The following is a 23,025-nucleotide window of genomic DNA, read 5'->3' on the forward strand; positions in this document are numbered from 1 at the left end:
CTTGAGGGCATGCGGTGCGAGGACAATGGTAGAATGACACATTTTGTGTCAGTTGTGAGGAGTGTGACCTATAAAAAGAATTTTGTCCCTGATGTTCATTGTGCAGCAGTTGTGGCAGAATAGTTTTATATTTGGCTTCCATGTGTAGTCTCCGTTTAATAATTGCCTTTAAAATATTCAGGTTGTGACTTCTTGTACTGAACTAACTGAGAAAGAAGGTGCAGCAGAGGGAGGCACCATGCATGAACTTTAGGATTCACAGAGATCCCTGCTTCAGAAGGCAGTTTTGCAATGTGCTGTCCATGTCCGAATGAAAAGAAGGGATTACGCAGGTGGTGAGACGGTCGGCATAGCCCCGCCGTTCCCTTCGTAAATAGACCAGGACTTTTATCTGGTTAGGGAGTACAGAGATGTATTTTTCCGGGGCAGCTCCTTGAGAGCCAAGGAAAGTGTTGATAGGGTGATAGCTCGAAGCTTATGGATTTCAGTAGGATGCCTCTGATTTCTGGATCCCACTTCCGCTAAGGGTTTTCACCTTGATTTTTGGATCCATTAAATGATTGGTGTTTTGAAGAATGCCTGTTTTTTTTTTTTTTAGATGAGGGAACCTGTATTCCAGGTTCCCCACTGTTGCCGGTGTAGACGCACTAGCATCCGGCATGATGATCATCTGTAGTATGTGTACTTCCTGCTGTTGTATCATTCTCGTCACTAATTCTTTCACTTCTTTAATTCTCCAGCCACAGTAAGAAGAGGAGTTTGCCAAAATGGGGGAATCCGAGCCAACACCAGGCTCGCGACTTGGAGTACAGGAGAGCGGAGGAATAAGCACATTGGAACATGGACAGAAGCCGCCCACGTCTCCTCCCGGGAGACTCATTCCTTTCAAGGTCCTGATGCTGGATGACACCCAGGAGATCATCGAAGTTCCAGTAAGTTTGGACAATTTTATTCTCTGTATAGCACTTGTTTTTCATGGCAACTCTTTGAATGTCTGTGCCTGGCCTGAGTCGTAATGAGGCCTCTTCTGACGCAAGCAAAAGGTCTGTCCGCCAAGCGTTCTGTGAGAGCTATACTTTGTAAACCAGGAAATTACTACATTTGTACAACTTCTTTAAAATAAATGAGGTGGGCAGGGAAATGACTGTGACTTGATTTACATTTTGGAAGCTACCTAACATTAAAGAGAACAGGCAAATCTTCTGTAATATATAGTGCATGGGCTTTATGTGAAAATGAAGAAACCCAAACCTATTAGAACAAATCTTTTTTTGATTGTCATAACTGCTCCTTTTATGAGGAGGAGACCTTGTTAACATCCTTCTCATTACGGCCCCTCATACCTGTTGTTCACAGCTTGTCTATCTCCCTCTCAAAAAACACATGTGGGTAATGCGAGAGCCTGGCTCGCGAAGAGTAGCCTCGTTGCTTGAGTTATGGTTTTCCTATGAATTTTTTGAGGCAACGGATTACTTTGTTATGTGGGAGAGAGTTTCACATAATGCTTTGTGCATGACCCTCTTGCTTGTCCTTTCTCAAGTGGAATTGTGGTTGCAGACTTGCATGTTTTCCTCCTTCTGTTTGTCTTTTTGTGGTTCCTGCTGAAGACTTGGTTGCAGCCTTGTATTGGGGCGTGGTGGGGCTTGGTTGCTTTCCAAGCCTTCTCGTCATACAAGGGAAGGGCCACTTCTCACCAGCTGCTGGTGCCTCTGTGTACTGCTTGCTGACCACAAGGGGCACCCTTTGGGTATGCACCAAGGACAGTTTGAAATAAACAAATGCCTTGCCGTAGAGGAGCTCTTCCTGGAAGTCTTATGTAACGTACAAATGAAGGGATTTGATGGAGAACTTGTGGTGTTTTTGGTAGGGTAGTCGTGTCCCAACATTGGATCAAGAGGACCAGTACAATGCCATGTTTTCAGGATGTCAACATAAGATAAATTCACCTTATCAAACGGCAATCAGTACATATTTGAGGGTGATCCTGGAAATCCAGTTTGCCTCCTGCCCTCATGAATCAACAACGCCCCTTTCACAGCATATCAATTTTTTTTATTGGTTTCCGTTTATATGAAATCTCCCCCATCTGCTGGATGGATTCAATGGGTTTGCACACCTGGTTATTGCGATGGTTGCTTGCTTTTCACAGCTATCATTTTTTCTGCGCCAGGCCTTATGTCCTGCATAATGGGGCTCTCATTCAGAAGTACATTATGTTTATTGTTCAGGGCGAGGTCCTGCCATGCTTCTGGTCAGGGATATGGATTTTGGGGCCCCCAAAATATGTTTGGCCCGGGGCCCCTGTTCAGAACAACTTTGAATTTATGTACAGTTCCAGCTCTTTCATGCCCTCTTTGGCCAGGTCACTGACCGTGCACTGGCACACTCGTCCACATTCTAAATGTGTTTAAATCTAATATTCAGGGATAGTGACGTGTTTTCAATATTGGAACACAGCAGCAGCTGACTGATATTACTGCAAATAATCTCTGTGACACCCTTCTATTTCTCATATGTGAGGTCCTTTTTTGGTTTAAAATAAGCTTTTTGGATGGATGTTGTATGAAACATAAATACAAGATTTCTCTGCAAAATGTCTGTAATAGACTCTCACACATCACCCACATTAAATATAAATGAAAGGAAAACTGTATTTAAAACAATCCGTTTAAGAATTATTAAAGGTCACCTGGGCAAGACTTTGCACAACAGAGCTGGCTTAAATGGCTGGGGCACTGGGCCAGAGCCCATGCTTTGGCACGTCTCTGCCTGTGGTGTTTGTTTTATATATGTTTTGTTACCTTTGACAGACCAGGCAGGCTGCACGTCCCCTGGTGTTTTGGAGTTTGTTACATTTAGTTGTTCCTTTGGGAGTTGTCCGCGCTTCTGCTTGGAATCGCGTTCTTCTGAAAAAACGCGTTTTCCAGAAACTAGTTATGGTTTTGAAGAGAAATACAGCTATAAAACACCATGGAGGTTGGGGGGCGTGTTGAATAGATTATCACTGAGTATATGCATTGTTATGGTGCGCAGTGCATAATATGCTGCCGTTTATTTATGCAGGGCAGGGGGGTGACTATAAATTCACTCGGCGGGTCCCAAAAAGCTGCTTATTCTGAACCTGACCACCCGCTGCGCCGAAGTGAAAAGACATGTGTGTGGGGCAGAGGCTGCTTTTCCGGCCGCAAACCTGCTCGGCGCTTTTGTTGGCTCTTTCCTTTGTCGTCCTTGCTGCCAGACCAGTTAGTCGAGGTATTTTATTTCAGCATTCATCGTGCATAAAAGAAACCCGCTGGCCTCTGCCAGATTAGGAGCGGGTTATGAGCTTTGGGTTGGTTCTGCAGCCTATAATGTGCGGTTGTTTTGCTTCGGACCTGACCTTCTTGGACTGGAGTTGTCTGCTTGACAGAGAGCATGCAAGAGGTCTTTGCTCCTCGTCTGCCCGCAGCAATCTGCTCTGCAGTTTTTTAGATCTCGCCTTGGGAGACATTGTGTTAACTTAAAGGGGGGTTGGCACCCGTCCACTGCTTACCATTGATTGGCTTTATTGTCACTTCTATTTCCATCGTTTTTATTGGTTAGCGAGTGCTGGTTTAATTTCCTTTCTGTTTGTCCTTCCTGTGGTGCATGGCCAAAGTACTGCTGTTTGCCCCACCGAGTGACCTTCCGCTGCTTGCGCTTTGACGGCGGCCCCTCTATTTTTAGGTCTCGCCTTGCTATCGCGTAAGCGATCGCAAAGCGAGACTATTGTGGGTTTTAAAAGTGCTCCCAAAAAGCGGATTGCATGGCTAGCACGCGCACAATCACGCGCATCGTGCCGCCATGCAATCTGCTTTTTGGGAGCACTTCAAAGGGTCCGCTCCCCCGCCCCCAAGCGCGCGCGCGCGCCACGCTCCGCCGGGCTTGTCTTGTTTTGCATGCCATCTTCTCTCCTTCCCAGCGTATTAACCAAGCATCTGACAACGCTGTTTTTAACAAATCATTCCCCCCCCTTGTTTTAACCCACCATGTCCTCCTTCCTGATCGCTGTTGATTTAAATCCCTCCCCCCCACACTTCAGCCACTTCCCGCACTATCACTCGAATTCCGGAAGGTATCGGAGTGCTTTATAAAAGCACCATTTACATTACAAAGACACTTTCAGTTTGAGTTTTTTTTCTATTACACACAGGCATTAAGTGATTTGCCCAGGATCATAGGATGTTGAGCCAACGCAGAGACTCGAACCCGCTTCCTTAGGTCGAAGGAGGAGGCACGAATGAGAACCATCCTAAAATGAAAGGGTCGGTCAGCTTTCTTTTAATACATTTTCCATGTGTATAATGTCCATTCCCGTTCCACATGCATGACGCTCACCACGCCTGCAAACACTACTCCACCCATTAATCATGTCTACTTGTCACTCAGGCCTGCAATAAACCATCCACTTTGAGATTGGTTGACAACGCTTTGCCAAGTACTTGCTATCTTTTACCAGCCCACTCCATGGTTAGTACTCTTATCGGGGTTGCAGACCATAAACCAATCGCCTGGAATGCGCTTCCCCCGCCCCCGCCAGGCTCGAGCGCCACGCTCCGCCGGGCCTGTCTTGTTTTGCATGCCATGCCAAAATAAAAAACATCACCAAATATTGGTCATAACGTGCTGGCAATATTAGACTTTCGAAAGCATGGAAGGTCTATTGCTGCGCGAAATTTCTCAAAGGTACCCACCGCAGCACTCAAGAGGATACACAACTTGCCGTCAACCAGCTTTGCCTTTGACATGCATTGGTTGTGTTAACTCACCCTCCCAGCCCCCGCCATTGTGTTTAACAACTCCTCCTGCTTTTAAACCACCACCTCCTCCTCCCGCTCTCTGCTGATTAACCCACCCCACTTCTTCAGCCACCTCCTACGCCCTCATTTATGTCCCCAAATGTATTGGAGTGCTTCCTGCAAGCTATTTACTTCACGCACAAAAATCTGGGGTTTCCACAATTCACAGCTACTTTTCAGTATTAAGACACTAATCCCACTGCTGCGCCGGATAGTGCCCCATCATCAGGCACCTTAATTCCACATGAAAACACACTTGCAAACACAGGGCAAAATGCAAAGTACTGTGGTGGGGGAGGGAGGGGAGCGCGCACAAGCCTAAAGACGTGCAAGCCCGCTCCATTCATCAGCTTTTGGATGTGTTAAAATCCACAGTAGTTTAATACACCATAACATAACAAAACATAGCCTAGCCTAACATAAAATAACAGCATAACATAACAGAACATAGCCTAACATAACAAAACATACCATTACATAACATAATAAAATATAGCCTAGCGTTGCATACCATTGCATAGCATACCATAACTTAACATAACATAACATAACATAACAAAACATAGCCTAGCCTAGCCTAACATAACATAACAAATCATAACATAGCATAACAAAACATAACATAGTATAGCATAACATAACATAGTATAGCATAACATAACATAGTATAGCATAACCAAACAAAGCATAGCATAACAAAACACAACATAGCATAGCATCACATAGCATAGCATAACAAAACAAAGCCTAGCATAGCAAAACACAACAAAACATAGCATAGCATAACAACATAGTATAGCATAACAAAACACAACAAAAAATAGCATAGCATAACAAAAAAATCAAAGCTTAGCATAACAAAACATAGCATAGCATAACAAAACATTGCCTAACAAAACAAAGCATAGCATAGCATAACAAAATAAAACATAGCATAGCATAAGAAAACACAAAACATAGCATAACAAAACACAACAAAACATACCATAGCATAGCAAAACAAAACATAGCGTAGCATACACAAAACATAGCATAGCATACACAAAACATAGCATAGCATAACAACATAGCATTGCATAGCATAACATAACATAAGAAAACATAGCATTAAGTTTGATAAACTCATAGTAGCAGGCTAGCTAGCTTTAACGGCCAGTGAGTGTAAGCAACTCCGTCAACCCAGAAGCAGTCACTCGGTCACCTTTGCTCTTGTATTGCAGTGGCTTCGTTTATTAAACAGTGCCCATATTTATACTGTTAGCACTTTACTTGTGCAAATTTCAGGGCTCACAAAACTTTGATGAATCGAAATTCACAACTGAGGCCGTTAAGTTCGTGCTATATAAAACCCTAAGGATAAATAAAAAACATTGCCATTTACAATGTGAATAGCTCCAACAAACAAGACCTTTTTCAAAGTACAAAACATTGCCATTTACAATATCAATAGCTCCAGCTTCCACAAATGCGAGACCTATTGCATTTCCAATGCTTGTTCCCTTTTGTAGGGTACACTCCATAATACTGCACGTGTTCACATGGTGTCTATTTCCAACTTGCTTCCTCTTCTGCTTCAGACATGCTTCACAGAGGCAGAAAAAGTTTATTTCCATGTCCTTCTGTGTTGTCTCTGCGCCCACCCTCTGTAAGTGTAGCCTTTGATTCCCCCCCCCCCCCCCTCCTTCGTCCATGTGGCATCTGACCCCTCTCTCATGCGTGTCTTTTTTACTGCTTCAAAGATACTGCACCATAGTTAAGAAAGTTTATTTTCAGGGGGTAGCATTTACATTTTTCTGACATTTGTTCTCTTTTTTGTATTGCAGACATGTTATTCTTTTGTGTAGCCCTCCCTCCCTCTCTCCATCTGTGTTGCCTTTGCCACTTACATCTTCTGTCCCTCCTACTCTTCTTCTCTTCCGTCTGCTTTGCCACCTTACCTCCTACCCTCCGTCCCTGTGGTTTTTGACCCCCTCTCTCTGTTGCTATTCCATACAATAACAGTCCTTACCATACTATGCAATGACCGCCCATTCCATACCATACCATGCCATACTATCAAATGACAGGCCATACCATGCCATAATATACAGAGACAGGTCCTACCATGCCAAGAAATAACTGCCATATGATACCATACAATGACAGGGCACACCATACAATGTTATACTATACAATAACAGACCATACAATACAACGACAGGCCATGCTGTAGTATACAGTGATAGACTATGCCATACCATAAAATTGATGGCCCATACTATGCTATACCTTGCAGGCCATATCATACTATACAATGACAGGCCAAGCCATACCATACGGGATACCATACCATACAATGACAGGCCATACCATAAGATTGACAGGCCATTCCTAAGCTATATTATACAATGGCAGGCCATACTATACCATACAGCGACAGGCCTTGCCATTCTATAAAATCACAAGCTACACCATATTATACAATGACGGGCCACACCACCCCATCCCACACAATACAATGACGGGCCATCCCATAATATTCAATGGCAGATCATATCATACTACACTACACTACACTACACAATGACAGGCCATACCATACAATACAATGGCAGGCCATACCATACCATTCTATACTATATAATGGCGGACCAGACCATACCATACTATACAATGCACCGCAGCTGCACTGTTGTACAGCAGGCTAAAAAAACACATTGATAGGCCAAACCTATTGGCTTTGCCACTATTTGTTTTTTAAAGAGATCACTGTTGTGGAAAAATCTGCAAAGACCAGATCTAAGGTTTCTTTTTATAAGTTTGTTTAGTGAATAAAAAAATATAACAATGTGTTAAAATTGACTCTCCTTTCAGGCTTTGTGGAAAAACAATAATCCAGCGTTGACGGGTGAATTATGTATGCTTAAACTGAACGCATTGGCCAGTTCAGCTCCGGTGTTCGTGCCCTGGAATGAGTGCTTGTGTTTTTAAAGCATTTGGCAAAATTGCCTTCAGAAATTGCATATTTAATCTTTTACAAGCAAAATGTTTGGCAGCTGCTCGCTGAATTTTGGTGCTATATGAATATGAAAGCACACTTGGTTACATTTGGCAGCAGGGCAGCATGGGAGAAAACGGCACTGATGCCACAAAATGCAAAACTGAAATATTCATTTAATTGTTGTCGCTGTTTATTCGCGGCCACCCCCAAAAGCGTCTCTAGCTTTACTCTGCCATCCTTCTCTGCTGGGGGCAGTAGTGATGCTGCTTCATACTGCGCCCTGGTCCTTGCAAACAGGATTTACTTGTACCTAACCAAAGCTCCGGTTATGAGAAAACAGCACCTGTTAAATTTAAAACTATAAAATTGTTGGAAAAGGTGGTGTAGATTCTGGCTTTATTGGGCACCTGGACTTGTGTGTAATTGCAGTATGTTGGGAGAACAAAAATTGAAGTCTCTGCTTGAAAATGCAATACAGCAATGAAAATACTATTTAAAAAAAAAAAAGGAATAAGAGCAGCAAAAGTTTGAAAGTGTTGATGGCAGCACTTGAACTGAGCCACAAATCTTTTTGTTCTCGGTTTCACTCTGAATTTAACTTTATGCAGAAGAAGCTTCAAATGTTTTGCACAGCAGGTTTTCCAGACATTCCTGTTACATAATGCACACCCCTGCAATGTTGGAATGTTGTGGCTGTCTGCCACGTTACCTTTTCGCTTGTCTTGGAACTAAATATAAATCACCTTAGCACAGCTTTTCTTTTTTCCTGGACCTTCTTGAGATCCAAAAAATAGCAATGACCTAATAAAATAAGCATTGCTAAACCAATTAGTCTGGCTTTTTCTGTGCTTGATTTGCTGTGGTTTTTATTAAACATTGTTGGGGGAGCAGGCAGGCCCTCGTCAATGTTCAAAAAGAAGCATTGTTAAAGAGCAAAAAAAAACGTTTTGGTCTCACAGGCACACGTTGGCATGATGATCTCTGGCAATGAAGGTCAGTACTTTGTAAGCACATGTGCTCCTTCTGAAGAGGATGCCATATCTCGCAGTGAATATAGCCAAGACCTGAAGAGTGCGGACCAGTGTCCCATGCGGGATGCAATAGGGTATGGAAGAAAAATGTAAATGACACAATAATAGGCTAATAGACGAAGAGGGCTAGCTGAAAACTCCTGTACATTGTGAAAATAAAAGCAAAAGGTCTTTGCCAATGCCAGACCTAAAAATGTGTACATTATTCTTGCCAGCACACTCATCTTGAAGCAAAAGAATTACGAAATAAAATTAGCTTTTTTCCAAAAACTGCTGTGGCTAAATACAACTGTTTATACAACTCTTTTCAGCACTTACTCAACGTGAGACAAACTATGCGCACAAGATCTAATAAATAAAGTGTGGACTTGGTAAAAGAAGTTGTGGTACACACACTCCAATAGACTGAAATCCTTCAAACAAATTTGAAAACCTTTTATAAATGCCACGCCTGATTTCACATCAATTTTACTAAATAAAAAGTATCTTGGTCATTGGTCTTCTATTGCCTCCTGTCCCTACTGTACACTCCTATATCTGAGAAATGAGTACAGAGAGGAGAACAGGAGGCCAGTTTGGGAACCTACCATAGTTTTCGGCGGCAAGAATGTATCTGTGATATTCAACGTCTGCAAGATATGATGAACTCGTAATATACTTTGCTTAAAAAAATGATACCCTCTTACAATCTGAACTGTCTGAAGCTCTGCAAAGATCATTTCAGAAGTCCAGGGAGGTTCCCTAGAAATAAATCTAAATATATCGGATGCTAAAACCTCGCCAAAAGTCTCTACCTGAGGCCCCTTTGAGCTTGTGGCACACACCGAAATGTCATGTCCCACCTCAGAATACCCCTGGCGGTTTAAAGTTCTCCGTAAAGCTGGGATACCTCTTTGCTGCATCAGTGAAGTATGAAAGCGACTCATCCTATACGTTGAAGGACCAAACCTGAATATTCCTGCAGGAGCCATGTTTTGACCTGTTCTTTTGTGAATTGCACTGCACCCACAGAGCTCGCTGGGAGTGGCCTACTTCTCCTCCATATAGCTTACACTCTAGAAGCTCGGAGGAAGCTGGAGGAGGGCTACAGAAAATGTTTCCTTTTGCTATGTAGATGAGTCACCTCTATATAGCTTATGTAAGAAAGGATGTGTAGGAACATAACCATCTGTGAAAATGTTTTTAATACGACAGAGTTGTGGAGTTTGCTGTATGCAAACTTACGAAGCTAACCTTCGTCATTGGAGAGGTAAAACACTTTGGAAAAACCTCAACCCGGTGAAAGCACTCATCGTAAAACTAGTACGAGAAGGGATATGTAAACGGCTGGGAGGAAAAGAATGAGGTTATGAAGCAAACAGTACAAGAAATGCAGCAAGTAATTTACAGATCACTGCTACAAAGTGCAGAATTGAGTGTTAATCTTATTAATTGCACACAGTGCAACGCAAATGTACTAATGTGGAATTTCCACACGGTGCTGCAGGTTTTATGTGAGTTAGTGCTTGGACTCAAATGACTTGAATCTTCTGGATATAAAGCAAGAAAAGTGCTCCATGCACTCCAGTCTACCACGGAAGTAACGAATGGCAAGACTGTATGTCGTAAGGTGAGATTCAGAGGAATTTTGTACCCATTCAAGTCTAGTATGCTTCTGCTTCAGCTCATAAAAAGGCTTGATGGTAGATAGTGTATGTGCTGGTCACAGCATGTTCACATTTAGAAAAGTGTTTCAGAGGGTTGAAGTAAGATGGGTAACCTCCCAGAAACAAATGGGGGGGAAAGAAAGGACATGACGGGGAAAAAACTGCAGCAGTAATTTAGGGAATTGCATCAAGATTGAAAAAAGGATATCACGCAACACTAAAAAGACACCGATATTAAGAGCTGTTCTAGTAATCCTGTGGTGGAGATGAATGCTGCAGAGAACGACACCGCACACCAGTCTCCAACAAAGAATGATATCAATGCAAACAATGTAGTTTCATGTTATCAGAGAGCTGTGGAAATGTTGGTCCCTACATAATTGACGATGTCAAAACAAAGCGTGGGTTGATTTTCTAAACTGTCAAAAAGAAACTACATTTTCTAATTCTGTATAAGTAGTTGTTGGGAAAGGAGGTGGATCAACTGTCCTAGGTAGACTTGGTGTTGCAAACTAGATATCGGCATGATTGTGCCTGACCTTGTGCAATGTTCCGTGATGAGTCCGTATCTTGGATGCCCTTCTTGTATGTAGGGTTTCCATCTAGTATCGGCTGTAATTAGCCTATCTCTGATAAAGTGGAGGGCTCCTGGCCATCTCTGGTTTGGACTCTTGGAACTCTTGTGTGTGTAAAGCTGACTTTGCACCCTCTAAGAGCATCATTCTTGGTCACAAATGAGCATTTACTTTCACAATTGGCTCTTGTGGAGAAATGGGGAGCATTTCTGCAAACAATGCCAAGTCTGCTAACATTCTTCGGGACATTGCTATGTGCCATCAGTGTACTGGCATAAAGCACACCCTTGAGCTCAGAATCCCACAAATATACTGGAAATGTCCATTGAGCAACAAGTTAAGTTATCAACAGCCTTTGCTGGCCTCTTTCCCCAGGTTAATCCACAGAGCTGAGATTTTGCAAGCGAAGGCTGTTCTTCACTTGCCCGTCAAGTATGATTGCGTAATTTCTCACACCGCAGAGTATTGCATCACTACAGTACACACTTAATTACTTCCTGAAGGATGGCTGTGGGCTGAAGTGGCACATTTTAATTCCACTTTTCTCCTTACAGCAATTTTCGTTGGAATGCATTATTATGCCAGGGAAGAGGTGCATGTTGATTTTTCTGAAATTACACGTCATTGCTAACTTGTATGATTGAACACATTTGTGGATGTAGTTGCTTATTTTTTATAAGGGGATCGTTTCGCAGCCTCCTTTCTGTGAGAGATCTAGTTAGCTCCTCAATACGTGAAGTCAGCAAGCTTTGCTGTAAGGTTGTTACGGTACTCGTGTTGGGTTGGTAATATGTATTGACTTCTTTTACAGACTGTTGTGCTGTGGGACTTGTAATCACTGTGCTTCGATTGGATCATCTGGTTACACCCCCCCCCCCCCCCCCCCCCCCCGATAAGTGATTGGTTAATGCAAGGCCAGAGAGCTTGATACATGGCGCGATTTGACCATACCTGCGTGTAAAACAGGACTTAATACTAGGCTGTCTTTCGGTAACAGTGAATATCAAGTCTAGCATCGCCTCTTATACCAGCACAATTCACCTTATTATAAAAGAGACCTTTAATAATAATTTAATATTTGTATTCCTGTAGCCCATTACATATGACTTGGTTGGATCTGGGGTACTGGTAACTCAGGGGTGCTGAAAATCTAGTGCACGTTATGAGTTGGATCGTAAAGGTCTGCTAAGAAATGAGGAATTACTTGGGGAATCCGGAGTACCATTCCCAATTTCTCTCTAATTTCTCATTTGCTCCAGTTTTTCTCCCAGAGACTTCACCTGTTGAAAGCAAGTCAATTTTCCGTGAGAAAAAAACACTAGGTCTGTGCTAACACGGAATTTGTAAATCCCTGGGAGTAACGGGAGTCACCTGATCGGATTTACGTGCAAACTCGTAATGAGGGCCTTAATATGTAGGTAATGTACGTGTGTATTTAGCAACAGTTTAGTCCAAAACTGAATTAATATCCCACCTCTGGTATGTATGAGTGATAAATATGTGAGCCCTTAACACCTTTTTTTCTCTGAGTCCATTGAGCATTTTCGGTGTGGCTAGCTGTTCTGATCAGTGTATATTTACAACAAGAATCACTGCGCCAGGCAGAATATTTTGGAAGAAGGCGTGTTTTCATTGCTATATGCTCCCAGAAGCCGTTGCGCTGCTTTTTGTCCCTCACATCGGCCCTCTATGAAAGTAGCGCGGGGTGGTGGGAACCGGCGTGGCAACGCCGCTCTCCCGCCAAGCCTGGCTTCCGGTCGCGGAAGTTGGACCGGGGGATTTCGCGCCCTGGACTCAAAGGAGCGCATTGAGGCCCGGAGTGCCGTGGTGAACTCCTCAGTATTTGTACACCCCCAGTGAACAGACGCTCAAAAGCTGGCCCGGTTTGTTTTCTCTCCTCCGAGCCGCACAAAGCGGCCACAGTGCTGAAGGGTCATTAGTGCGCCGCTCACCCGCGGCCTTTGTGGTCCGACCTGGCCTTTTCCCTTCACCGTTCAAGAAGTGAATCCCGGCCCAGGATGTTTGAATCGCCTCTTGTTCTGAAAGGCAGTCAGGCTTTGAATGCGCCATTACAGATTGTGCCAGCAGTCGGTTTCCCGCCAGTTTATATATTTTGCTACGCAGTAGCTAGCACCTCATCACAATTGTTAATGTTCGAGACACAGTCCCGGCTTTCTGTGTGGCTTTTACATTTCTCTGGTCTTATTTGCTCGTGCTGTCGAATAGAATGTTCTCCTTTTACTTGAAAATGTCTAAAGTTGCCTTATGTTTTTTTTTTATATTATGCGCTTATTGTCTACTGTAAGTGTTCTTAGGTCTGGTGCATAGTCACTCATTGTAATGATGGGCACACGATAAATGTTTATTTGTCGCTATTGGAAAACAAATTAAAATATGCTGCATATAAATCCCTTAGCAAGGGAGACATCCTTACATGGACACTTTAACATATTGGAAGGTTCAGTATATTGAACTTATCAGTAAGCTTTACACCTTAGGTGAAAACGATGGTTGTAGATGTCCGGAGAGACGCAAGCAGTTGTTGGGCAATTTTATAATGTATTCCAGTGAAGCTGTGCATAGAATGTTTATTCACTTTTGAAGAGAATGCATTTTGTTAGACATATTTCCTATAGTGTAGAGAAAGAGGTGTTCATTTTTCTCTCAGATAGGTGTGAATTTATAAATTACATGTTTTGTGTGGGCGGGAGAAATATGCCGCTGAAGCAGTCGTCAGAGCGGGTTGCCACAGCTTCTGACTCGAACAGCTTCGGTGAGGAAGCCGCACTTACGGTACATGAAGCCCGAGAGAAGCCTGCAGTAGAATTAAGCGCAGTTGGTCTGTATTGCTGGGGTTTCTGAGTATAACCTTGGGTAGAAAAGCCCGCGGGGAGGCACTGAATGTCCATTAATACATCCTAGCAACAATCTGAGCTGCAAAACAGACACAAAATCAGTAAAACAGAACGCAGAGTTGGCCAGGAGTTGGGTCATTCCCCTTTTTTAACCTCTGGGGGTTGGGTAGGAAATATCATCAAATGAAGAAGGTGTTTGCAAATAGTAGGTGTTGGGATGGAATATCCCCTAGATGGTGAATGAACATGCATTCCTGTCCTGCATTATACAGCTGCAGGTGAATCTGGTAACCTGCCTTTCTTTTGGCCAAGCGTACATGCAAGCTTTCATGCCTGCAGAGGTTCTAGGCTCGAGTTTAGTACCAGACCCAGAGGCTGGTGCTGATGTCATGGAGGGATGCCAAAGGCATACTCTGTAGTTGACATAAGGCTATCCTCTGTGTCTCTGGCACATATATAGAGAGGAGTGGTGGGAGCATTCAGTTTTGAATCCGTAGTGTTTGGTCTAGCCTTTTTATCTGTTCCAAGTGAGAGCTGGATGTCTGCAGGCTTGCTTGTGTAATGGTCTGCTTGTGTGTCTTGCCCAGACCCTGTGCCGACGTCCCTGCGTGTATGGCGATTGCATGTTGTGTGTCTGGTGCCTAGAAGCGGGACTCTAGGCACATATGTGTATACTGTAGCCAGTGGGGTCCATTTTGGATTATTCCTGGTTTGGACATCGCACAAGAGCAAAGTTGTGATACAGCCTTCTCAGACAGTGGAAATCTGGACTGTTCCCATGAGGCACAGAGTCAAGACTGATTTGCATATAGCTGTGTCTGAACTGGGGTGGCAAAGTGAGCTAAAGAACGATGATGGATTCAACCCAGATCTGTGACTGGGGGCGAGTGTCTGAAAAGTTTCAGCTCTCTGTCCGTCATCTCCTTGTGTTTGCAGTGGAAATCTATTGCCTGCATTCCTCGCCTGGAGGGTGCATCTCTAGAGACACTGACACACACATGGAGGTATGCTTACAGGGCTGCCTTTAAAAAATGTATGTCACTTGTTTAGAAAGGGGTTGCTGATTAATCCTTCTTGAGCACTGCCAATTGGTTGATGGTCGGAGAATGGGGTGAGTTGGCAGATTCATGAACCCAAGCAAAGGAACCAATACTCGTCAAGAATATGGATGGAATGTAATCTTGTCTTTTAAAAGCAATTAAATAAGCATTGGCAATGCAAGTGTGTCTTGTTTGACTTGACTGTAATACGTACAAGACGTGTACGGTGGTGCCATTATTCCAGGTATTCCGGATTGTGCCACTTCACCTATGACATCATGGGATCAGTCTCACAATATATACATCTGCGATGTACCTTGGGTCGGGATTATGGATCTCATTCGTTTGCAACAGATAGATGAAGCTGTCTGTAGCCATATGTTAGAAACATATTTGTTTATCTAGTAGCGAGGCAAGTTGTGCTACCATTGTTGATTATAGCACTTTGCAAAAGTAGACCTTGCTAAATAAAAATTGCTGAGGTTTATTATTCCAGTAGACCCTTTTGCATGCGAGTCCACAAGGTTCCTCCCTAATAGGGTTTATTGTAATTCGGAAGCAGATATTTCTTTTCCCAGCAGCGCATTTTGCAATTGTACACAGTAAATGTTACAGTCGCATTTTTAAGGACATCTGGAACTGTGGGTAACGTTTGAGTTCTGAGGTTTGTTGTTCTGATCTTGAAAGTTCTGCTCCGCTTGAAAGGTTGATTGAAATGATCATTGTCTTATTGCAAGCGCGTTCGCATTGCAATTGATGAGCCACTAATCTTTGTCGGCTTAGGGCTGGGAGGGGAGTGAAGGCCTCATGCAGAATTGAGCAGATGAGATTGTTGTGACTCTGTTTTGCTTTTAATATGCGAAGCAAAAGAGGTTGGTGCGCCCATTCTTGATTATTCAACTCTTTTTGCGGATAGTCTGATGCTTGGATTTGGAGGGAAAGGGGACCTTCATCTGCGTCGTAAGACATGGATCCTTCTGTATTCAGATCCGTCTCCATTCCACCAAAAGTCTGCTCCATTTTAATCCATGGTGGAATGATTTTTCATTGTTTTCAGTCAGAAAAAAGGTCTAGTAGGCCTGGGGGAAGAACATTAGGCCAGAGTACCCTCCGATTGTCCTGCAAAAAAAAAAAAGCGTTTTCTTACCATAACCACGTCACTAACCTTAACCACAGCTTGCTTTTCGACAGCAAGCTGGGTACTAGTCTTCCTTGCAGTTAAACAACACAATTCAGTCAATTAAGTGATAAAATAAAGGCTATCCGGACATAAATGTAATGAAAAAGAAGAATTTATTAAGCCTAGATTAGATATATTACAATTGCCGTTACAAGGAAATAGAAATGCAGAAATTTCATAATCGGAGTGAAACATGGTCCTGAAAGAATGTGTCATGAGATGTTGAAAATGGTCCAAATGACCGAAGTGCCATTTTTCGAGTACGCAAAATGATGATCTTTGACTTCAGGCCCGATCCAGCCCAAACAGCAACTTGTTTAGTTTTTCCTTTTTTAGGTATCGCCTAGGGCAGCGCCCATGCGCTGCTCTAGGAGGGCCTTTAGCCATCGGTCTTCACTTTTCAAGCACTGCACTCGTGCTTGTGGCGGCATCCACCTTTCAGGAGTGAGCAGCGGCGCACCACAAGCACGAGTGCAGTACTTGAAAAGTGAAGAGTGCTCTCCCAAGAGCGCGTGCGCGCTGCTCTCCCAAGCGCACGCGTTCACCACTCGCGGGCTCACCTCCTGCTCCCCCTCTCTCTCACAAGACCAGTCACACCACAGTTTTCCATGAACTCAGCCTGTGTCAGGCACCACGAATGGACTGCTAACCCAGGACGACTGGCCCCCGCCTCCCTACAGCTCTATGAGACCGATGTCTAGGCGCTATTCCATCACTGCTTTTGCATGGTGGGTCATTGGTCATCACTTCTATGTAATATATTCGTAAAACATCGAGGCACTTCTACTCCTCAAATACACACATCATGTGTCAATGTTCAAAAGGCTTCTAAGCGCTTTAATCCTCAGCAATTGACAATGTATCTACAACGTGTTCAAAGGCTGCACTCCTCCGATATATGCACACTGTATTCACAAATCTTCCAGCTAATATACTCTGCTCCTTATGTACACAGCGTGTATATGCAAGGCTTCCAAGCACTATACTCTTCAAATATATCTATAATATATTAACAAGACTCTCAAGCGATATATTCCTTGGTTGCACGTTTACTGTGTTGCCTTGCTTCTAGGCACTATTCTCGTCTGTATCCACATAACGTATTCACCAGTCAAAATATCCAAGACCTATACTCCAAAGGTGTGAATATTCTGTATTCATACTGTTTCGAAGCGCTCACCTTTTGGAGTACAGTGTTCGCAAGACTCCTAAGCGCAACACTTCTCCGGTATGCACAACTTTTTTTATCAACATGTTTTTAAGTGTTGTATACTTTTAGGATTTAAGCACATATGTTTCTAGGACCTTTTTTTTTTTTTTTTTTTTTTTTTTTTTTTTTTTTAAAACCTTTATTTGTGCATAGTAAAAGAACAAATACGGGCCTACAACCATCAGGCCGGCCACAATACGGTTGAGCACAGAGACAAACAATACATCCCCTGTGCGTCAAGGTCAAGATTAGCAACGATTCAAGATTCATACACTGGAGGGAGCCTTGACACCGGGGGAAGGAGAAGTGAAGGTTAATTTTAAGGTTTTCAAAAAAAAAAAATTTTATCGGGAAAAAAGTCAGTAAAGGATAGAAACAAGGAGATTCGAGTCCGCAAGTCGGCTTCATACACTGGAGAGCAGCAGCATCATTAAAACAGCCATAGAAAATCTCATACAGTAAGGCGATGCAATTAGATAACAGGATCATCACAGTAGTAAATACGCACCCCCTAAAAGCCGCCCCCACTCAATCCACCCCACACCCGGACCCCGAATCGAAACAAGTATAGCGCAGAGGCATGAAAGAAAGAGGCCCATAGAACTAAAAAAGAAACAGTAAATTACCCCCCCACCCTACACCAATGCGGAGGCTATGGCCTACCCCCCCCCCAGCATAGTGCCTGTCGCCCAATGAACCCGAAATATAGACGAGAGAGAAAGTAGGAATAGAGTAAAGAAACTAAGAGAAGAAAGAAGAAAGGAGGCGGGGAGGAGCCCACGTATCCTCAGGAGCGCCCGACACCACCGGCCAACCAAGCCTCCACACACCGAAACCCCACTACACCCAAAGGCGGTCGTGGGAAGATAGCATATAACACCACGGAAATGAAGGCAGACAGATCGCGACGAGTGCGCACGACATAAGTAGACAATTCCAGTCCCAGTCCAGCCCGGCCGTGAAGCCATGATGATAGAAAGTAATCTAGCCCTGGCCCGATCGCGGGCGTACGATTAGACCCGCCCCCTCGTGAATGCCCCGCATCCCGAACAGACAAAGACAATATGGCCACTTGGGAGAAGATGGAGAAGTAGAGTCACAAAATGGCCGCCGATCATCTATTGAGGTCCCCTTGCACACCATATAAAATCCAGACCTGGCTTGTAAAGTACATGAGTTCCACATAAAAGGAGTCGTAGGCCACCGTGAACAGTTCCTCGAGGTCGCCAGGTGTAGTTCAGCTGGAAACTCCTGCGGGCACGGTGAGGCAGGCAACAACAAAGCAGGCGGCAATGACCGGGGAAACAAAGTATCTGCCATTGAGCAGGAGAGCGATTGATCCTGAGCGCCGGGAAAGCCAAATGCAGACACCAGTGTAGCACCGTTATACCCAGTCGTTGCTTCCCCGCAGGAGGACCACAGCACTGGCAGACTCACGTCTTGTTGATCACAAACGGGGCGCTCACGGCCCGCAGCAGACAGTGTAGAGTCGAACCGCTCACTCAGCGTTTGCAAGCCGACACACAATTGCAGACAAAAGTCCCGCAGGGCAGCCAGAACGGAGCCGTATGTCAGCGGAAGCTGCGTCCCCCCAACGGCAGCAATCCGGGACGGCACTGGGGAGCTGGAGTCTGGTAGAGGGAGGGCGAAGCGGGCAGCGGGCGAGACCGGAGCATCACCCCCCAGCAGCGAGCAGGCAATCAGCGCCATGTTTTACCGTTGAACGGTACCGTGGCCAGGGGGGGGATCGTGACAAGGAGGCAATTCCCAACAGGTCTGCGCCGCAACAGGTGAAAGCCAGCAGTCTCTTCCCCTCCCTCAGGCTCTCTTTGCAGCCGACTAGACCATAGAAGAAGGGGGTCTGCAGCCTTCTACAGCGTGGTCCACAGAGCGGGGTAGGAGACCCGCCACACCGGGGCTTACCCTCTGGCTCCAGCCCATCAGATGCAGGGTACAGGAGGTGTCCGGGCGTCTCTCTCCCGGCTCTTCTGGCGACCGTGCGTGGCGTGAGGCGGGATCGGGACCTCGGGCTCAGATTTGCACCAGCGGGTCCGGTGACTGCAACGATTCCAGGGGGTCGGCCGAGGCCACAGTAGAGCAAGGGTCCAGGGCGGGGAACAAAGGCACCAAAAACTCCGGCATCCGGGCAGGCTAAGACTTCGGGAAAGCGGCGGCGCAGTCAGCGCGTCGTCGCACGCGTTGCACCTCGAAAATCGGCAAGGATAGGAATCAGGATGATAGTCCGAGGCCAAGGGCCGACGGAGCCGGGCGCTCAAGCGACTGCTCCGGTCGCCATCTTGGCTCCTCCCTCTCTAGGACCTTTTAAACTAGGTTCCAGAGAAAAATTATTCGCAAGGCTTCTAAGCGCTACACTTCCCGGTATGTACAAAAATGTAATCAATATCTTTTCAAGTGCTGTATACTTTTAGGATTTAAAACACAAATTTCTAGGATCTTTAAACTAGGTTCTAGAGAATAATTAGTCGCAAGGCTATGTGACCCTTGCACAGACGTATTACAATCATACCTTTCTAAATGCCACATGAACATAGAATAGATATAATGTATTAATAAGATTCAAAGGACTGCACATCTTGGGTACAGATGGAATTGTTTCATAAATGCTATTCAGAGACGGCAGAATGATTTTGAGTGTTAATCGCTCCCTCCTGACTTCTGCTATGATCTCAAAGTCACAATTTGAACGTTAGCCTTGCAATGTCAACTGTTCACTCTTCCAGTGTCACCTGATAGGACACTTTATTAGTTGGTATTAGGAATAAACCTATTATGTACCTCTTAGGAGTTGCAAAACTGCGACACCGAGCTCTGTTAAGCGTAATGTATTCTCCTGGCTTCTAAGTGCTATAAAACTCGAGTCCAGATATTTATTTTTAAGGGTTCTGAGCACTACACACCTTGAATTAAGCCACAATGTTTTCATAACTTTCTAGGCACTATACACAGCAGCAATAGGATCTCTATGTTCTGTATTTATATAGTACCGATGTCTCGGGCAGTCATAATCTATTATTTATAACGGTTCTAAACGCTATACGCATTTGGTATTGGGACATCAAGTACAGATAGTATGTATTCATTAGACGTCTAGGCATTATTTACGTTAGGTTTAAACATAATACGTTCATTAAGTCTTTTAAGCCATATACGTTTCAAGTATAGATGATCTATTGATAAGCCATCTAATTCATCTAAACTTCGTGCACTGGAAATACATTCACGAGGTTTCCAAGCGCTATACATTTTGGATATTCATAAGGGTAGTATGTGTTTTACAACTTGGATACGAAAATAATCTATTCATAAGGTTTCCAAACCCTGTACCACCCAGGTACAGGCATTAAATATTCATAGTGCCTCAACGAACTATATACCTCATCTTGAGACACTATGTTTTGATGGACGTTATAACGTCATACCCCTCGGACAGAGACAATGTATTCACAAGAGTTCTAAGTTACTGAGTATTTGACTCATACGACTCCATAGCTTTGTGCATAGATAGTTTTTGTAAGCCCTATACATTTCAGGCATTGCAAATTTATTCCTAAGGCTTCTAGGCACTCTACAGTTCGGATATAGACACTGAATGATTCATTGCTCTTCTTTGACTTCATAGCACAACTCAGTTCTTTAAAGTCTATATATATTATGTTACGTTGATGTATGCATGTTACATGTAAGTATGATGTATATATGTATGTCGGAACATTCACCAGTTACTTTGCGCTATGTAAAAACTTCGCTCTTCATTCATTCAGCAAGGCTTCTCCACCGTTGGGAGCTACCCATGGGCATATTGTATCTCAATTCTTTATTACATTTTTAAAAATAGGACAAATAATGACCAGTGGTCAAATACCATCGAAGGAACATAAAGCACTGATCATACATAAACATATAAGCAGAACGATGACAGAAGCAGAACAGAAGGAAAAATCTCAAAGTACCGCATGTACAAATAATGATCAGTCGTCTCAACAATAAATAAATGTATGCACCAAAACAAAAGAGATTATGTAAATATTAAACTTTAAATAGCTATAAACCCATCAATAATAAGTGGATACTAAGAGATCGCATCATCAGAACTCTAAACAAACATTGGCATAGCCAATAGGCCTCGCGTTTTTGGGACCTTATAAGTGTTTAGCCATGCAACACTTGATGTTGTTGCACCAAGGATATTGTGCTGGATAACTAAACACTTATAAGGTCCCAAAGGTGAGACCTATTGGCTATGCCAATGCTTGTTTATGATCTGAAGGAGTGGAGCTTTTGTGTAGCTATCTGCACCATGTGTAGAGAGGGGTTAATGCAAACGTGTACCTCCTCTGCCATAAATTATACATTAGCCGTGATGAGGAACATAGATTAAATATCTTGTTGCGAGCCTGATTCACTCCTGATTTCGCACTCTAGATAATATCTTGGCTTGAAAGTAGGGCAAAGGTTTGAATAGAATCCACAGAGAACTCCCCGTTTTCCATTGCTGTCATGTGTTCGAGATCTTGGCTCTTCTGAACAAAACAAACAAGCATTAGCAATGCAATAGGTCTCGCATTTACGCAAGTTTGAGCTATTGGCATTGTAAATGACAATGCCTTTTATGTTTTGGTTTTTAAAACATAAATAAAAGGCAGTGTCATTTACAATGCCAATAGCATAAACATGCGTAAATGCAAGACCTATTGCATTGCAAATGCTTGTTTCACAGTGTCATAATTACAGAACTGCAGTATTTTCAATGTTTTATACATCGAAGCCATAGTTGTTGCCTATTTATCTTATGCAACTAAACAACCATCCACAAAGCCAATAGCCCTGGCTCGTTGTAGGTGTAATGTTACTGGTCGTATTATATATGTGGAGGCAATGACAGAAGTAGCAAAATACCAGTCGGGCGGTACACTGTTGAGCACAGATTTTTAGCTTATGTGTTTTTGAGCCACGCCCTAATTACATTAGCCAGCCCCTTTAGAGAGAACCCCCCCTCAGTTTTCTCATCACACTTAAAGCCCCACCATATGTAAATATTATTTGTGCACCTACTTCCAACTTATGCAGTGTAGATCAAATTAAATGTATTTCTCCCAGTCAAGCAACCAGTCAGAGTGCCACGGACGGCAGAGGCAAAATGCATGATGACAACATATTAATATGCGTGTGCTAGCAGCTGTCGGGCACTGGGGTTAAAATCAACAATGACATACCTCAGTGTGCCCCTTGGAATTCTGTACAGCGTTCTAGATACAGTGTGAAAAGCCACGCCACACATTCCGGCAGACCTTCCTCTGAATGCGGATACCTCTCTAGTGCATACTCTGGGTGGCCCGTCCGTATTGAATAGCAAGAGTGTGCAAGCTGCGAGCTTGGGGCTGGCCACGCACTTCAGCCGGCTTCACATCTGGCGTTGCAGGTCACAGCGTAGGGAGCCGAGCACCAGGTGAAGGCCACGCTGTTTGTCATCAGTGAAAATGGACATTAACCACAATAACAGCCATCCACTTCTAGAACGTTAATGAATCAGGCACTTGCATTGCAGTGCGGTATACGAAAGGGAGGTACAGTTAGCATGCATAATGAATGAAACACATACAGACCTGGGTCTATTTTGTTGTATTTAAAAGAACACCGGCAAAACAATGCACACGTGTATCTGCAATTTAG

General features: G+C 43.8%; 1 protein-coding gene across 6 annotated transcripts in view; it reads left to right on the forward strand.

Moving 5' to 3' along the window:
- FARP1 (FERM, ARH/RhoGEF and pleckstrin domain protein 1) overlaps positions 1-23,025 on the forward strand; it is a 581,296-nt gene that overhangs the window by 87,988 nt on the left and 470,283 nt on the right. For all 6 annotated transcript variants that reach the window (XM_085622106.1, XM_085622108.1, XM_085622109.1 and 3 more), the window contains exon 2: positions 741-932. In XM_085622106.1, coding sequence (XP_085478232.1) covers positions 768-932 — 165 coding nt within the window. In that variant the 5' untranslated portion in view covers positions 741-767. The remainder of the gene's footprint in view (positions 1-740; positions 933-23,025) is intronic.

Source organism: Triturus cristatus, chromosome 8 (assembly GCF_964204655.1).
Source record: "Triturus cristatus chromosome 8, aTriCri1.1, whole genome shotgun sequence".
Lineage (NCBI taxonomy): Eukaryota > Metazoa > Chordata > Amphibia > Caudata > Salamandridae > Triturus > Triturus cristatus.